The following is a 17,987-nucleotide window of genomic DNA, read 5'->3' on the forward strand; positions in this document are numbered from 1 at the left end:
TAAGTGCAATGCATCCTCTCGTATAGCATTTCAAGAACAATAAAATATTTATTAAAATTGGAAAATAACTGAATCAGTTATATATACAGGTGAAGGTGCCTAGAGAGACTTATCCGGGAATCGCATCCGGACCCGGGTTGATTATTACTGTATTAATATATATATATAAACATATATATATATATACACATGTATACATATATGTTTATGTGGGTCGCGATAATCCAGGTGGTAGAGCTTTGAAATACTTACCGGAGGGTCCCGGGTTCGATTCCCAAGCAAGGCACTCTGGGCACCTGCAGCTCCACCCAAGCTATGCGATTTTTCGGGTACCAGGTCTTCCTAGGAAACCATCACCGGCACAGGGAAAGGAACTGACCCCCCTACCCTGATGTGTGAATTTCACACGCCGTATAGGGCTTAGTACTGGGTGATCTCTACCATCACCTACCAAACCGACCTTCAGGTTGATTACTGTGTTTATGGTTTATATATATATATATAGTGTATATATATATATATATATATACACACACACACACACAAGTACGTACGTATATACCTATCCATTTCCTTCATTAAACCTTCTTAAATAATTAAGGTGAATTCATTCTTCCACTATTTTCAAGGCTCTTTTTAGTGACACAGTATACCTGGTATTTAAAAATTCCTTCAATCATACAGTTTATCTTTACTGAGAAATCGACTCACTCCAAGAGATGAAAAGATTTTAACATTAAAAGTGATTTAAAGTTTGGCGCCCAAATTGAACTTGGTTCTTAGTTCTATAAAAGACCACAGTTGTCACTACTATGCAAAAGCTCTGGTGAGTAAACCTCTTACTACTACGTAAAATTTATCGGGATTAAATAATGAGTATTACGGGAAAGAAATATTTTGCAGACATTAAAAATATATTTCAAAATATTTAAACTAAATAATAAGTTATATAGTGGCAATGTCAACCGTTGCAGCATTCTGTTTAACAGGTCGAATAACAATTGACACACGAAACTCATATCGCGGTACCAAACATCGTATCCTAGTTAGATATCCAATTTATCTAATAATTTGAGCTAAATGACTACTTTTCTCCATAATGATGATAAACGTTTTATCTACAATGAATACTAATCTCCTACTGCCCACGAAAAGTTGAGATAAGGGGAATAATAGAATCTCAACAAGGTATTTGAAATTAGCATTAATGACTCGATTAATCATCCCTCAAGAACTATCAGTATGATTGGATACTTGTGTAAAATACATTAGTTGGTTATTAAGATATTGTCAAGTAATACATATCTCCTTGTAGACTAAGTTCTTACGACGCCCGGTGTGAGGCTACGGTTCGCACTCCCATGATGCAAAGCATCTGCGACCGACGATCGCCATGTTGCTACGATTCGTACCGTTGTCTTGTCTGTGAGTCAAGTGTGTGATATTTATTGCTTTTTTCTAAGGAAGTATTGTTTTTACTGTGATCGTTATTTTCGTATTGAAACGTCATGTATCATGGGTGATGTGTGTGGTGTTATCTTACCGGGTAGGTGACGTATAGTGGAACAATTAATATCCACTTAATACGAGTATCGCACCAATACCTTGCCAGCCAACATGGCTGACAGTCTCAATCAGAAGTCACCTAAATCGGGTGACAAATCGAAGCCCTGTAACGTTCTGCATCGTACTACTAGTGAGACAATTCGTCTGGGTGAACCAGAGAAGCATATTAATCCTCCTCCTACGTCGTTAACATCCGGTACGGCTTGTATAAGAAAAAAGGCACCGTCCTTTCAAATAACGAGTGTTACTGTAAATTCAAGGATGAGTAACGATGGAGGTGATGATTCTGCGGATGATTTGGATGAGTCTCATACGGAAGACAATTCTGATGTGATTGATAGTTCTAAAATTACGGATATTGAAAATGAAACCCCTAGTTTTTCCGAAGATACGTTTTCCAAAGATGACATCTTTTTCAATCCTTCAGCTGCATCTTTAGGTACAGCGCCTGTTATTCCTACTAGCTCTCAGTACGGATTGGCAATAGTGTCTGAAGGAGCAGGTGGGGCTGGAGTTACCGGGGGTGTTCCTGGCGCTAACACAATGAGTTCCGGAGTCACTTGTAGTGACCTCCATGTGAGTGTTTCTGACAACGTCATCAATATCAACACCAAAAGTGAAGAAAGAGACACTGTGACAAATAGAAACGAGCGTTTTAAGGTTGTTAAAATTGAAAGTACGGAACCATTCAAACGTGGAAGGTGGGTATGTATGGATTTCTTAGATCATTCCAACACATCGTCTAGCATTGTAAAAGATCCTGTGGGAAAGGAAGACAATTTGGTTTGTGGAGTGTCAGCTGCAGTGGGGGAAAGTGTTGTGGACCCAACCGTTGCGGTTGGAGATGGTGGGATAGTCCTTGGTGTTGATTTTTCTGGCGTTAAGTCGACTTTACATGATCATAGAAATCCTCCTGGAGGACCAGGTCCTCCCCCTTCTGGTTTGCTGTCCCACCTTGCAGGATTTCCTCAAGTCCCACCACACCAGAGCATGCCTGGCATTGGGGCTATTCATGCCTCCACTCAGCAATATTATCAGCCGGCTCAGTCAGTGGGTGTGGCTGGATTTGAGCAAGCCACTGGTCCTACCACAGCTTCTGTGCAGACACTGCCACCTATTCACCATCCTCAGCAACCACAGCAGGTTCCTCAGACACAACCCGGAGTTGTCACCACCACACAAGGACAAAGTATAGTGGGTATGGTACAGCAGGCGCCGCAAATGCCAAATGGTACCACTACTACTGGAGTGACGGTGGGTTCAACTGTATCCACCCAAACAAGTATGGGTACAGGCCACGGGGTGATTCCCTCTCAGCAGCAATCCATGGTGCCTGGAATGCCTTTGCCACAACAGCAGCAGGTGCATGCCCAACCAATACCAAATCAAGCCAGTGGTTATGTTGCTGCACCACAGCCCAACATGGCCCAGCAGCAGCAAGGAAACATCGGTCCATTTATGCATATGCAACAGCAACCACCACAGCCAACAGCCATTCCACAGGTCGGGCAGCAACAGCCAATGACCCAACAACAGACTCAGCAACATCAACATCCCCAACAGCACCAGCAACCACCACTCCAGCAGCCTCAACATCAACCGCAACACCAACCGCCTCAGCACCAACAGCACCCACCCCAAACGCAAGGTGGATACATGACAGTCCAACAGACACAGCAAAATTTGGTGCAACAACAGCAGGCTGGAATGAATCAACAACATCAACCCCACCCAGGGTATGTCACAGGGCAGCCGGTTCCACAACAGGCCATGGGGCAGTCTGGAGGATTTGTGCAGACTGCAGGACAATCTTTACAGAATCAAGCGAGTTATATGCCTCAAGTGAAGCAACCCTCACAGCAACAATCCCAGCAGCAAGTGCCGGGATTTATGCCACAGCAACCGCAAGCAATGCAACCACCTCAACAACATCCACAGACTCAGCAACAACCTGGTTCATACATGGGTGTGCCCTCCCAGGGACAACCGTCTCCACAGCAACAGGCTGCTGCTTTCTTGGCCCAACAGCAAGTGCCTCCAGGGCAAAGCCAACCCAATGCACAGGTCATCACATCTGCAGGTCAGTCGCAGCCTGCTCCTCAGCAGATGGCATACATGGCCCCACAGCAAAAGCCCCAGCCAGCATCATTGCCCCATCAGCCAGCTTACATTCAGCAGCCCCCTCAGGGTCCCCAGGTTGGTTTTGTGAATCCTCCAGCCCCAGTGTCTCAACAGCCAGGGCAAAGTTATCAGCATTCTCTTAGTCATCATCCTCAGCAAGAGCAGGGTATTATGAATGAGGATCCGTCGTTAATTTCGGTGGACCATCACGTTGAGGCAAAGGGATCGACTCCATCCAATGGAGGGGTTGTGACATCTGAAGACAGTGCCCCAATTGCCATTTCCCAAGTGGCTCCTGTTGTCGTTCCATCTTCTGCTGCACAAGGAGGAGCAGAAGAAGCGGAAAGGTAAGAAAATGTTTCATGCTTCAGTTTTATGGAAAAATTCATTTTGAATTATTTTGATTCATTTAAGAGTGCAATAATATGTGCTCTCAGATGTCATTTGTTCTCTCAAAAGATATTTGGTTTAAGCTAAACATAGGAATGAAGGAAATAAATTGTTTATATATGTACTTTGATTGGTACATTCTCATTCTCAATCCTGCTAATTGAGAGAGTGAACATTTGGGTATCTAATTTGAGTGATAATTTGTTGGGTAGTTAATATATAATCAGTGATAGGTATAATCCTGCTGCTCATTTAAAAAGACCATTTCATTGCTTTTTATAAAGCTAGGTAGCCTATGAAATATACTTTAAGTAAATCTCTACAGTTGATTTATTTTTTTCTGGTATCTTCACATGAAATTGCCTTCCAAAGCTCATTTCTTTTGAGTTGGATATTCTTGTGAACATTTGGCAATATGCTACCTTACAGAATTGACTATCATTCACTATTCATCCTTGATCAGTATGCAGGTTTTAGTTACTCCAAATTAAGTATTTGAATACTTTGTTACATATCATTTATGGGATGCTGAAATTGGAATGTTTTAATGTTGAAACTAAGTAAGGATTTATCATACCACTCACTTACCTTGGGTTACCCTTCTGCTCCTTCAGAAACCCAGCCTTATCCTAAGTTTTTTTTTCTCTTTTAGACCTTGATGAAAGAGTGTGTGGTGCCATGGATGTTAAAGCGAATAATTTTTGAATCACCATGGTGTATTCTACTGTCCCATTCTTGTTCTTTGTTCTGATTAATCTCAAAATAGAAATAGCATGTGGCATCATTTTTATATGTGAAGCTGTGTAAATTTCATGAAAAATTCTCTCCAGCTGCATGTTTCATTAAACTTCATAATTTTACGACACATCTCGTCCATTATTAGTCATAATGAATGTTTCCTCATTCTTTCCTTTGCATTTGAGAGAGTCACCTCCTTCCAGTTTGAATTATGAGAGGCATTAACTTGTGCATGTTAATGAATATTTTTAACTTTTGATGACTTTGATTTTTGTTCCTAAATATCTGTTTTTGTAACCTCTGAAGATTTATATACTATATTTATACCTCTTTGAACGTCTACTTCCAATTGTTATGCAGAAGTAGCATGACTAAAGGTGGGCAAGTATGATTCATTGCTCCCCTGGGATAACCGTATCTTTAAAATGTTTTCAGTTAGTCTTGCAAATGTGAAGCAGTTTTTTTAAAAATCATCCCAAGTTTGACCCAACATTATCTACATTTGTGGAGACTAGAGTTCAGAATGGGTCATCACTTTGCAGTATTCAGTCTGCAAATTTAGTTTGATGATTTTTTAAAAATTTAATTCGTTCTTTGGAATCCAACGTAAGCTGGGATTTTGAATATTTTTGTTGTATAAATTTTTAATATGACAAAATATTTTCAATTTTGCTTTATGTTAAAAATAATTTAGTCTGAAGTACTTTTATTGCAAGATTAGTTTTTTTTTGTGTGTGTAGGTGTGCATCACACAAATAAATGTAGAAGTTTAACATATGAATGCGTTCTTGGTATAAATACTTCTATTTCATTGGTTTTTTATTTGTATAACTGCCATCTTCTCATAATGTAATATACCATCATCAACAATAGCGTATGCTTCTATTTCATTGGTCGGATTGATTTTAATATTGTCTATATGTTCATTGATATTACTTTAAATATGTTCAGTATATGATGACATGCTGATAATTGTGTTACACTTGCCAAATGATATATATTAGGCGATATGTTGCAACTTTAATGATATATATCTTTTATTATGAGTTTCTTCGCTAAAACATTTGAAGATGTGTGTTTTTTATGAGAATATTTGGTGGAATTGCTTTGGAAATAATTCTGTAGATGACTATAAGCATATGCAAGCAAATTGTGCTTGAGCATTTATTTATTGAAATTGATGTTAGTATTTATGCTAAAGGTTGCCAGTTTATCGATGTGCTTCCAAGTGAAACTATGAGGTGTGTTTTACTTTTTTGCTGCCTCATAGTTGTCTCTGTCCTCCTTACTCTAAAGGCTACTGCGGATTGCAAGCAGTGCTATTATAAGTGTGAATAACAAAGCAGTTAAATGCAGCTTTTATGGTTGTTGTTTTTATTCTGCAAGCATGGAGACTTGTACTAATCATAAAAGGGAAGTTTGCTTGTGTGTTAATTTGTTGGTTATCCACTGTTCAGTGGGCGATATTGGCATATGCGCTGACTTAAAGAATTGTTCGGAATGGATTTCATATCTTCTGATCTGTCTACTGGAGTTCATTAGGTGCACTCATAGTAATGTACTGTCAATGGAATAATTTTATTGCTGTTGTTAGGGCACATGATAACCAAATTTTGAACTTAATTTGGTTTTTTTTATTCATGGTTACATGGTTTTATACATGGTGGCACTTGGAAGGAAAGTATTGGATGCCAGACTAAACATTAAAATAAACTAAAATATTAAAATGGAGGGAGTTGTAAGATTTTTAAAATGAGTCTTTCCTTAAAGAGAAAGATACGAGCTCAATGAATGTTGCGATTCTACTCATGATGGTGTTCTAACCATGGCTCACATAAGAGAAAAACAAGCATTTGACTGGATTTGTCTGGGTATCTTTCTTTGTTTTATTTGGGTTGCTTAATATGTTGTCGTAATGTGGGAAAATGCTCCTTTCCTCTATGTTAATGTAGAGTCCAAGTGTCCTCTACTTTTCTGAGTATCTCTCCTGACTTACTGTCTTAGATACAAGAAAGGATTTTAGTCCAGTTTCTCTAATATCATTTTGTCTCTTCTTTTAATAACTACTTTTCGGCAAGTATAGTAGATCATCTTTGAGCCTTAGTTAACCACTCTCTCTGATAGATCCCAGCTTGGTTTCACATTTTCCAAATGTGACTTACCTGATGAAAATAAAACCTTGCCTTACCCTTTATGCATCTAATGAAGTGGAGTCTCTTTAAGTTGAATCATTTATTCTCCTCCTATATGCTCTCACTTAAGATCTTAAGTAAAAGTGACTTTTAATCCCTTAGCATATTCGTAATCACTTTATTTGATTGACCTAATCTCTTTGGTGTATTGTTGTTTTTGTTATTTATTATACTTCATAAGCTCAATAGCTTTCTTAGAGAACATTTGTTTCCATCCTTGAGTCTTTTCATAAGCCTAAAATTTTATCTAAGGTGCAGAGTTCTGTTAAATTGTGATAAATACTGAAGTGAGATTGTAGGTAAAAACCATCATATATACTAATGGCTGGTGTTAGTGAGCAATCAGGGAACATAATTTGAATCAGGTGTTGTGTGTTCCACATCCATTTTATTTCAGCAAAAGCATTTAATATCTACTCACAGCTTATCAGGTATGTTGCTGCAATTATGCACATTATGTGAAGAAGGACATGTTATGTTGAAAGTGCTTCATCATAATTACGTATTCGTGGTCCATATGCATTGGTGGCTTTATCCCAGATTTCCCTTTCTGAAAGCTATCAATCCAATTGTAAGCTCTTGTAGTCTGTTTATAAATAGTCTTTTAAAAGTGATAAACCTTATAGATTCAGGTGTTGTGGTGAAATTGCTCTGCAATACGAGTAACAGAAACAAAGACACTTGCATAAGTTTGATCAGTACTAGTTCTGATGCACTGCATCATTTTGAAATAATGGTGTAGTGCATCCATATGAGTCATTATGAAAATTAAAAAACTTGAATGAAAAAATGCTAGTGTATTTGTTTCTTTTGTTAATAAATCTAAAAAAGGACAATTTTCAGTGTATGTTACAGAAAATATGATTGTTCATATTTTATTCCGTATTAATGGGTTTTCAGTGGACTTAAATATACCCTAATAGCTTTATTAAACACTCAATGGTGGAGAATTAAATCTTCGTCTTGAATTTCAGGGGACTGTTATGCAATCGAGGTAGGATCTAATGCTTGCCGCCGTCCAATGTGTACGTTATATGTATTTGGTATGGGGGCGTATGAGAGCTTCATGTGGAAAACCACTGCTAACGAGATGTTTATCGTTTACTTTAACTGCCTGGAATATTGCCTTGTCTAACGTGATTAAAGCTGCCTGTCGTGACATTTTCAATTGTATCGCTCCTCGCCATCCACCCACAGCTAATTTCCCCTTTCGCTTCTTGGGCCTCGTCCGTTTCAGAGTCGTTGTGTAGACGCATTTGTTTTCATTCCTACTTTCGTTAAATTGTTAAACCCAGTCACATTTGAAATACGCGTCATGTTTGGTAACACGAGAATAGACTCGTAACTGGGCTGGTAAATAGCATTTACGAAGTCGTAAACATGCCTTTGTTTTTATCTTCTCCGTCAAATGATTGGATTATTGGTCGAAAAGAATCCTTTCATCCGCTTCGCTTCGACTGGAGCAAATATCCGACCCTAGTGCCCGCCCATCGCACCAACTGAGAATTCCTCTGATCAGCCCGTTGTTACCCCTTCAGAGGAGAGTATTTCCTTTGATTGTTACTTTGATTCAGTCGGTCTGAGGTGACCGCTCTTTCAATGGACTGTGTCATCTTACACATTCCTGTGCATAGCTGCAATTGAGTTCCGTCTGATTCGGTCTTACTGCGCTCATCTTCGAACGTAGTGGTTACCAAAGTGTGAGATACATGTCCGTTGAAAAGCGAGCCTCCGGTTGATTCTATCGTGCGCTGGAGGAAAATTTGCTGGAAAAAAAATTTAAGGATGATAGACAAGGACAAATTTTGCAAATCGCTGCTAGAAAGTCTATCCCACATCCGAATGTTGTTCACGAGTCATGATTCGTTTCCTTCTTCCCCTTATCCAAGCCCCACAGTCGATGAGTCTGGATGATAAGTTGGCTTCGTTGGTGTTCAGTTCGGGTGAGTCACTCAGCATCTCATGGTGTCGTCATGATTTCCACAGGGATTGTTGGGAAAGTTTATTTTAAAAATTCGCTCCGGGGAGAAGTTTGTTGACAGTTGTGGCTGAAGTATGTATGGTATATAGTGCAGTATTTCATCATTTATAATTCGCTGAACTGAGCAATTATAACGGTACGCTTTAACGGTGCGGCCATGAAACCTCCACAGCTTCACAAACAGTAAAAGTTGATTGAATGTCGTCAAAGTCTTCCTCAGAATCGTATATGTAGGTACTATATAAAGGTTGGTTACATTAGATGTTTGTCAATGATGGCTGATGATGAGAACTAGAAATATGCTGCAACTCAAGTGGCACATTTGAATAAATCATAGCCGTTCAACGGTGGCATTACTTGTTTAAATATTGCCTTAGCATTATTCTCTTACTTTTGAGAAATTAACTTTTTTATTTGCGCTATTTGCTATGTTTTTATTTTCGTTATGTAGTTTTGTAAATAGTAATTTTCCTAAGGTTTTTCTGGAATTATTATCTTCGGAATAATGTTCATTCGGTTCCCCTACATGTATTCTGTTTGTTGGAAATTAGCTATTGCACTTCGGACGTAGTGTTGGTATTTAATAACTATGTTACTCGATAATCAGCCATTATTTTTAATACGAGGGTCATCCGGAAAGTAGTACCCGTTCGTGAAATAAAGACACAAAAGTAAATATTAACAAACATAAAAAATTTTATTTGAAAGAGGATACTTTAAACTACTTCTCAACATAATCTCCAAGCAAATTAAGGCATTTGTCATAACGTGTGACAAGTTTCTGTATTCCTGCTGCATAGTCCTTCGCCGCCAGCTCATTGAGATACGCGAGGGACCCATCTTGCACAAATTTTTGCATAATGCAGATGGTGTTTAACAATTTCATGAACAATTGTTCGAGAAACATTGGGAAAATGCTCACAGATGTCATCAATTGTGACGCGCCGATCGTTCCTCACGAATTCGTCAACTGAGCTCACCAGTTGGTCTGTAATGACAGACGGTCTCTCCGAACGCTCATCGTCGTGTGTGTTCCCCCTCCCCATGTTGAAGTTGCGACACCACCGCCGAACAGACGACTCGTCCATTACATTGTCTCCATACACCTCCTTTAATTGGCGATGAATATCACATGGGCGAACGTTTCTTGCATTGAGGAATTTAATCACTGCCCTCACTTCACAACTGGCGGCGTCCTCAATTTTTTTAAACATTGTAAACAATCACAGAAACAACACAGGCAATGCTAGCGTCACGCAACTTGGCTCAGAGAAGGCAGACAAGCCACTGAAGCTATCTGACCTCGTCCAGCGGCTACTCGCGTCGTCAGCACTTCATGCGGCACGAACGGGTACTACTTTCCGGATGACCCGACTCGATAATCAGCCATTATTTTTAATATTAACGTTCGCCCATGTGATATTCATCGCCAATTAAAGGAGGTGTATGGAGACAATGTAATGGACGAGTCGTCTGTTCGGCGGTGGTGTCGCAACTTCAACATGGGGAGGGGGAACACACACGACGATGAGCGTTCGGAGAGACCGTCTGTCATTACAGACCAACTGGTGAGCTCAGTTGACGAATTCGTGAGGAACGATCGGCGCGTCACAATTGATGACATCTGTGAGCATTTTCCCAATGTTTCTCGAACAATTGTTCATGAAATTGTTAAACACCATCTGCATTATGCAAAAATTTGTGCAAGATGGGTCCCTCGCGTATCTCAATGAGCTGGCGGCGAAGGACTATGCAGCAGGAATACAGAAACTTGTCACACGTTATGACAAATGCCTTAATTTGCTTGGAGATTATGTTGAGAAGTAGTTTAAAGTATCCTCTTTCAAATAAAATTTTTTATGTTTGTTAATATTTACTTTTGTGTCTTTATTTCACGAACGGGTACTACTTTCCGGATGACCCTCGTAGTTCGTGCTTTGTATCGTAAACTTTTCATGCTCCTAAACGGAGGATTCAAGGGTAGGTCAACCCCCCCCCCTCCTCCCTTAATGTTTTTCGGTTCACGCTTTATCTTGATCCCTGGCAGAACAAAATGCACTGGAAGTTGCAGTTTCCCGATTTTTTTTAACTCTACCGTTGAAACATACAAATCAATGCCCGTCGAAATGTCGAAGTTATTTTATCATCGAAGAATCGTAAAAGTTAAATACAATTCTGAACGAATAAATTACTAAACGTAAATCCTTTTGGAAAATATTTTTGCCCAGTTTTTCAATCGGTTTCCCAAGGTATTAATGAGCAGTTTGATTAGCTAATCGATTGTCCTTTTGTAAATTCTAATTTTTTGATTTAATTTTCCTTCGACAGGATTTTGATGCATTGGAACCAGTAGCCGTCGGGGCTCCATATTGTAGTTTGAGTTAAGGATCCTAAAATTGTTCACAATTCCACCTTAAATATTTGCTTATCTACTGTGAAGCGAGTCATAAGAGTTGACATTAACTATAATTTCATCAATTTTTATGTCATCCCCATGAGTTTCAGTAAGTCGTTATTTCATTTATTAGATTTACAATTCATGTTAGCATCAGATGAGGTTGATAATGTCTGAAAATAATGGTTACACCTATTTAGTACGGAATATTGAGACATTTAATGTATCATAAAATAGTATTATAATATTTGGAGTGCAGTACATTTAATGTATAGAAGTTTCAGTCGTGATTTGTAATCCTTTCTCCCTTAAGTAGCGGAACTGCTAATTTCGCCGTCGTTTTGCACGCGAACTGGTAAATTTAGCTCATCAATAGAATTTTGCATGTTTTTCGGAAGTTAAGGTCTTTTTTTTCCGTAGGGACTTCCTTTTTTTTTCAGTCATCTCAAAAGGGATTGCGTGCTGGTGTTGGCGTTTCCGGAGAGCGTCTGGTATTGATGTGGCTCGCTCTGTTCACATGTCTCGGGCTCCATATGCAACAATTGCTGTTTATTTGGGCCCTTAATCCACTTTGGCGTCGAATATTTATTTCAAAAGGTGTACGCTAATACTAAATCAGTAATTTTGTTGTTTCAATAGCTGGAGAAAGTGATATAAAAAAGACGTTAAACAAAGCTATACGTTATTTCCTTTTTGGGTTTTTTTGGTGGCTATTTTTACCGCTCACTCAGTCGATCGACACAGTTGGAATGGCTGCTGGGTTCACCCTCTGGTTTATTTATTGCAATATATATATATATATATATATATATATATATATATATATATATATATATAAATTTATTTATGTATTTAATTACCCCCTCGACTACCTAATGTGTTGACTATTCAATTTCTTACAAGAAATAAAAAACTGCAACTTTCACCCTAGATGTGGTGAGTATACTTTCAGGAATAGTATTTATATGTTTATACGTAACTACTTTGTTTTGCTGGGAGAGACGCGGCATTTATTTCTTAGTTGCGTTCATCCAATACCTGCATTAACCGGTGGATTACCTATAATAATAATAACTTAGTAGACGACATTACTCCTCGGAGGATAACTCTCATTTTCGACCTTCGTCGTAGAAAATCTACTGTAATGTATCGATTAAATTGTTGTAGAAAAAGTTTGTATGACTCGCTAAATGTTTTGCATTGCTCGGCAATTATTACACTCTTGTACTGAAAAGAAAGTACACTTTTACTTCCCGGGTTTTTTAACTATTGGCTGCCTTTGAGTATATGGTTTGGATTTAAAGAAATACCATATAGTGCTACGATGAACGCGGTTCACGAAATTTTATTTAATGTTGGAAGAGTATTGTCGTAGCCTCGAAAGAGAGAGGGAGCACTTCCCTAGTTTGATTCTTATAGGCTACCTCTGAGGAATTGATGCAGATTTAATTTCCTTGAAATATTGGATCATGTGGCGACAAACGTGGTCAGTGTCGGCGGAGAAGGTTATTCGTGAAACTTAGGTGGAGGCTGAATTAAAGGTTTCACCCTCTTTTTGATTTTTGTAGGCTCTATTTCCCCTTATTTAATCAAATTTCTTCCATGCGCTGGACTATATAGTCATTTAAATACTCGTTATGCCTAATGTATCTTTTGTTGATGCTATGTTAATTTCTGTGCTCACTCTCCGAATGTATTTCCTCTCGTTAACCAAGTATTATTCAAAGAACTCTATAGAATATGACAGACCTTTCTTCATGGTATGATTATTGACCTTTTAGGTAGTAGACGCAAGTTCATGTATTGCTCTCATAATTTACAATGAATGTGTAGTGATGAACCTGCTTTGGAGACTACTTTGAATCTTCGCAGACACGAGGAGGGTTTGCCAGTTCCTTGCTATTGTAGTTACATGAGGGTCTGTCTTTAAAATCCATTATTGATTGTCTCACTTCTTCCATTCATATCTCTTCCCAAGTTTTCCTGGCTATTTAAAGTACGTGTTTAGTGCTGGGCCAGTTCTTCTCTGTAATTGATCTGTCCGATTAATGCTTTATCTCGGAATTGAGGTGAATAATATAACGTTTTTTAAATACATTCGGATTAAGCCAGTTAACTATATTCTCACGAGTAAACATGCAGTCTTCATTTATTTTAAAATAAAACTACTCAATCGAGCACTTAGGATATAACTATTATTTTCCTAATTTTATTCGAACGAATTGAACATGTCATGCGCGAATCAGTTATTCTTTGTTCGGTTGTCATCTTTTTTCGAATGTGCACTACGCTTATGTTTCTGTCGCATTGCAGACGCTGTATAAACTTGCGCTGTATCAACGTAGTTACTGTTATTAATTCTTTTTCCGCGATCAGAGATGAGTGTAGCTTTGTCTCCTTAATTCTCTGCAAACGGCTTCGTTAATATCAAGAATGTCGATTTTTTAGGCATGGATTGCCTGAAGCATTCCCTTTTACTCCCGTTTTACGCATTATGATCAAGAGAGGAAGTTTTCCGCGTCCGCCCCAAACAGAATGTCTTGCTTTTCGCCCGATTTTCTCGAATTTGTATGATTTATTTTGTACCGTTGTCCGGGTCGATCCCATCCTCAAATTATAATTCCAATTTAATTTAGCTCCACACCATTGTCCTCTGCTTTTGATCCACATAATCCGCTGGGCAGCGTGGAAATAATCGTTCTTTTAACGCGAGGCGTTTCTCATTTTTATTCTCAAAATCCCTCTGTCGTTGCCGCTCGATTTCCGAGTCGCCGGGCTATACTCCAAGTGGGCGGGGGGGATGGGGGCAGGGAAATAGAGGCGCCCTTTCCCTACGATGGCGCACCTCCACCCTCCGTCTGTGCGAGCAAAATTGCGCAGCTATTCAGGACGGATAGACGGTAAGCACGACGAATTGGCAGACTTGAAGCAGAATGGGAGCAATCGGGGGTGCGTGTGTTTGTATGTATGTCTTGGTTTGTTTCTCAGTCTCCAATTCGCAGTAGATTCAACCTTTCTCCTTGCCCAACACCTGGGTCTATACTCTTCTATCCTGCCCCTTTCTATTCCCTTTCCAACCAAATCCCAAATGTATTTCCCACCACAGGCCGCCGCGTGATACCGCTTGTTTTCGATGGACTCGGAAGAGGGGAGTGGGGTCGGACGAAGCTTAGGGTGACGCAAACCGCACCCTCCTCTAGCTTCGTCGTAGGAGCAAGACTGAAGGAAATGTCCCTACCTTTTCGTAGTAATTGACCGGTTTTTTGTTGACAGATCCTGCCGGGCTGCACCTTTGCCATAGTGTGTATATGTGCATTAAATTCTTCCCATTTCAACTTGGAGGTCATTGCTGGGAATCTTACTGCGGTTTGCTCTTTTCTCTTTCGTGCACAGTACTAATTAATGGATTTATGGCTTTCATGATGTCAGGAGGGAAAATTATTTTGCCTCACTTATTATATTACTTGTTTTTGTATGCAGTAGTAGTAGTAGTATTTAGGGGAGGCGACCGACTGCTGAGGTCATTTGCGCCATAGGGGATGGACAGGAAACGATGAAGGGTGGAGAGGAACCCGGCGTCGGCATTAGCCTACTCTTTACGAAAGGCGCCAAGGGGTCCACAGCTTAACGTCCCATCCGACGGACGTCGTACTCACTCAAAGTGCCCTCCACGAAGTACCTCAACGAGGGATCGAGATACCTCTGAAAAATATTCAACACCGCTGGGATTTGAACCCGAGCCCTCTGGGTGAGAAGCTAATACGATAGCCACCGCACCAATCCCGATCTGTATGCAGAATGTGCCAATGTACTGTGGCGGCTGCAAATAATGCGAGATAATTTATAACGTCATGCGTTCTAATACAAATATTATGATTGGTTAATCCGACTATAAAGAGACTGGAAGATTTTAAAGCAAATGATTTCAATCGATAGAGTTTAGTCAGATTATGTTATCACTAAGGAAGCGAAGGTTTGAGGTCCACAAGATAAGAGTCCCATGGGTTACTTGGCCGTTTTGCATGCGTTGATGGGGCCTGGCGTAGCGAGTGTAGCAGAACAACGGCTGGCATCTCTGATAAGTGATTAATCAAGGGAACGAGAATTTTCCTGTTACGCATCAGATATCTGTGGCTGTGTGATTAGTGACTTACCGGTGCGGTCACACCCCTGAGAAGAGAGAAATATTAGAGGAAACTCTCTCTACTATTAGTGTCCTCTTGTTGATAGTCGTTATGGCATAAGAGACATCTTTTTTTTTATGTCGGTTGTTAATTTATGTTTGTTGTGATAGTGGTTTTTGTTTTTGGTTCGTCGTCTAATGTGTCCTGGAAATCTCTGGAACTGGTAAAGATTCAGACGTACGAAGCATTTTTTCTTTGAATTTCAGTCCGTTCATTGTAAATATTTTCTGTTGGAATTAAAAAGAAGATTATAGGGAAAGAATCTCCAATGGGGCAAGTTAGAACATTTCGATTCTTCTTCATAAAGTCTAGCCCTACCGATATTGTTGTGGGATATAAATCCAGTCAGACATTTTCTTTTCACAGGAAAGAAAAATTTTCTTAGGTCTCTATTGTGTGATATCAGTGATGTTCGTAAAATAAATTATACAATGTTTTAGAACATCATAGTGACATGGAAGATAATATGTAATACTAAAGCACTTGAACTAGATTTTGAAAATTAAAATTCTTCTTTAAAATTATCCATATATATTGCCGTGGGTGAATACTAAAACTAAATTAACGGGTCTATTAGCAAGCCAGTAATTAAATTTGTCTCAATTTCCCTTAACCATTATTTTTCGTAATATAGGTTTGTAGTTTTCTCTTTACTGTCATTGAATTTGCGCGATGCAAATAAAATTTTTATATTTTGAGTTCACACTTTTTTTTAAACTTTTTTAAACAAAATTTTCCGTCGTTCTTCCATTCCATGTAACTCTAGTTTAAACCTATGTAACCTGTAGTCTGCTGTGCCCAATTATCTTTATTTGCTGTGCCAATTTCTCTTTTTTGCTAATTTATTTTCCGGTCACCACGTGCTGTCCTTTTCCCAATTATTTTTCCCGTGTTTTCCCGTCGCCTGTTCTTAAGAGGAATGTGAAGAGAGCTGGCCATCGGCTGTACCGTGTGTGCCTTCGCTTTGCCACCCTCGGCACTGGGTGGGTGGAGACGTCAAGTTTTTGCGTGGGGAACTCGAGTTGCAATAGGACAAGCCTATGAACCTCCCTCCTTTTCTGTCTCACCTCATGAAAAATTACGAAAAGTATTTTTTTCATCATTTCAATCACTCCAGGTGTATCCTCACGGCACCTTTTATCTCGGCAGTGGCAAAAAAAGCACTTGATGAGTGGTAAATGATGACCATATCGCGTATTCCATGGAGTAATACATTACTGGATTCTATGTCCATTCTCCATTGTTTCATATTCCCAAAACTTCCACGGGTCCTGTCGGATTCACGATTCTCTGAAAGTTGACCATTGTTCGTTGGCGGATTACCCGAGATATTATTTTCTAATCGAATCGACGTCACGCCGAGCCCGACGTGCGGATGTATGTTTGGACGAGCGGACCTCGATATGTATTGAATAGTGCGTGATTGTGTGGGGAGACGCGCACACTGGAGGTGACACTGGTGTGTGTCGAGAGCGGGAAGGCCCTTGCTCGCCTGCCTACGTGTTCCCCATCACGCCTGCGGAGGGCGAGGCTAAAATTTCGGGCCTCTGGCCGTGCCTGCCCTGAGCGCATCCCCTCTCAACGACGCTCATCCCCCCGCGCCAGTACCTCCTATGCCCTTCGCCACTTCTTTACCCTCCGCTTCTTGCCCTGCGGGATCTATCGCCTTGCTGGTTGACCGCCAAATTCGGGGGTGAGTTTCCGAGTGATTGAATCGTCTGTAGGTCAAAGTGACTTCCCCCTTGTCACTCTGTCAAATATCGCAAACCGATGGATTGCCTGTCACTAAAACCCTGAAAGACAGGATTTGATAAGGACGTTTTCAACCTAGATCTTGCATTAGACTCATGAAGCACTTATACTCGGAGGGCTGGACTAAATTTTACTGAATCGAGTGGGAATGGAACGAGATGACCTCGCATATAAAACCTTTATCTTTATACGAGCGCGTAAGAGTGAGTGCCGACAATATGGGGTTACGCGTTTGGGGTCTACTGGAATTGTTGCATTGATTTGAATACGCGAATGGCCTGGACCTGCTGGTTATTGAAAATAAGGTTTTCAAGAAAGCAATGAGGAGAGAGAACATTTAGGGGCAAAGACGCCATGATCCCGTACGGGAAGGTTGAGCAAATGTGTGAAAGAATGAATGCGCTCACCCTAAAAAGTAATGTGTAGCTGGACGCTACTGATCCGAATTTAGATTTCGCTGGGAAACATCCGGCCACTAGAGGTTCTGTTTTTTTCATTTCAGGTGTTGGTTTTCCGCTGATAACCTTGTATCATCGGCGACATTTCTCGCTTGGCTTTCATTGTCAACGCTGGCCAAAGCTTGCAGTTGATTCATTCGTTGGTTTTCAACCGGCTGTGGAACTGGGCTTAGATAGGTCCTCAGTAGAAACGGTTACATACCTTCTGCA

General features: G+C 39.9%; 1 protein-coding gene across 1 annotated transcript in view; it reads left to right on the forward strand.

Moving 5' to 3' along the window:
• Positions 1–1,394: 1,394 nt before the first annotated feature.
• Positions 1,395–17,987, forward strand: part of LOC139688362 (protein bunched, class 2/F/G isoform-like) — a 359,460-nt gene continuing 342,867 nt past the window's right edge. The window contains exon 1 of the mRNA XM_071585896.1: positions 1,395–4,034. Within this exon, the coding sequence (XP_071441997.1) occupies positions 1,618–4,034 (2,417 nt within the window). The 5' untranslated portion in view covers positions 1,395–1,617. The remainder of the gene's footprint in view (positions 4,035–17,987) is intronic.

This window comes from Hetaerina americana, unplaced genomic scaffold (genome assembly GCF_022747635.1).
Source record: "Hetaerina americana unplaced genomic scaffold, ioHetAmer1.1.p SCAF_2, whole genome shotgun sequence".
Taxonomy (NCBI): Eukaryota; Metazoa; Arthropoda; class Insecta; order Odonata; family Calopterygidae; genus Hetaerina; species Hetaerina americana.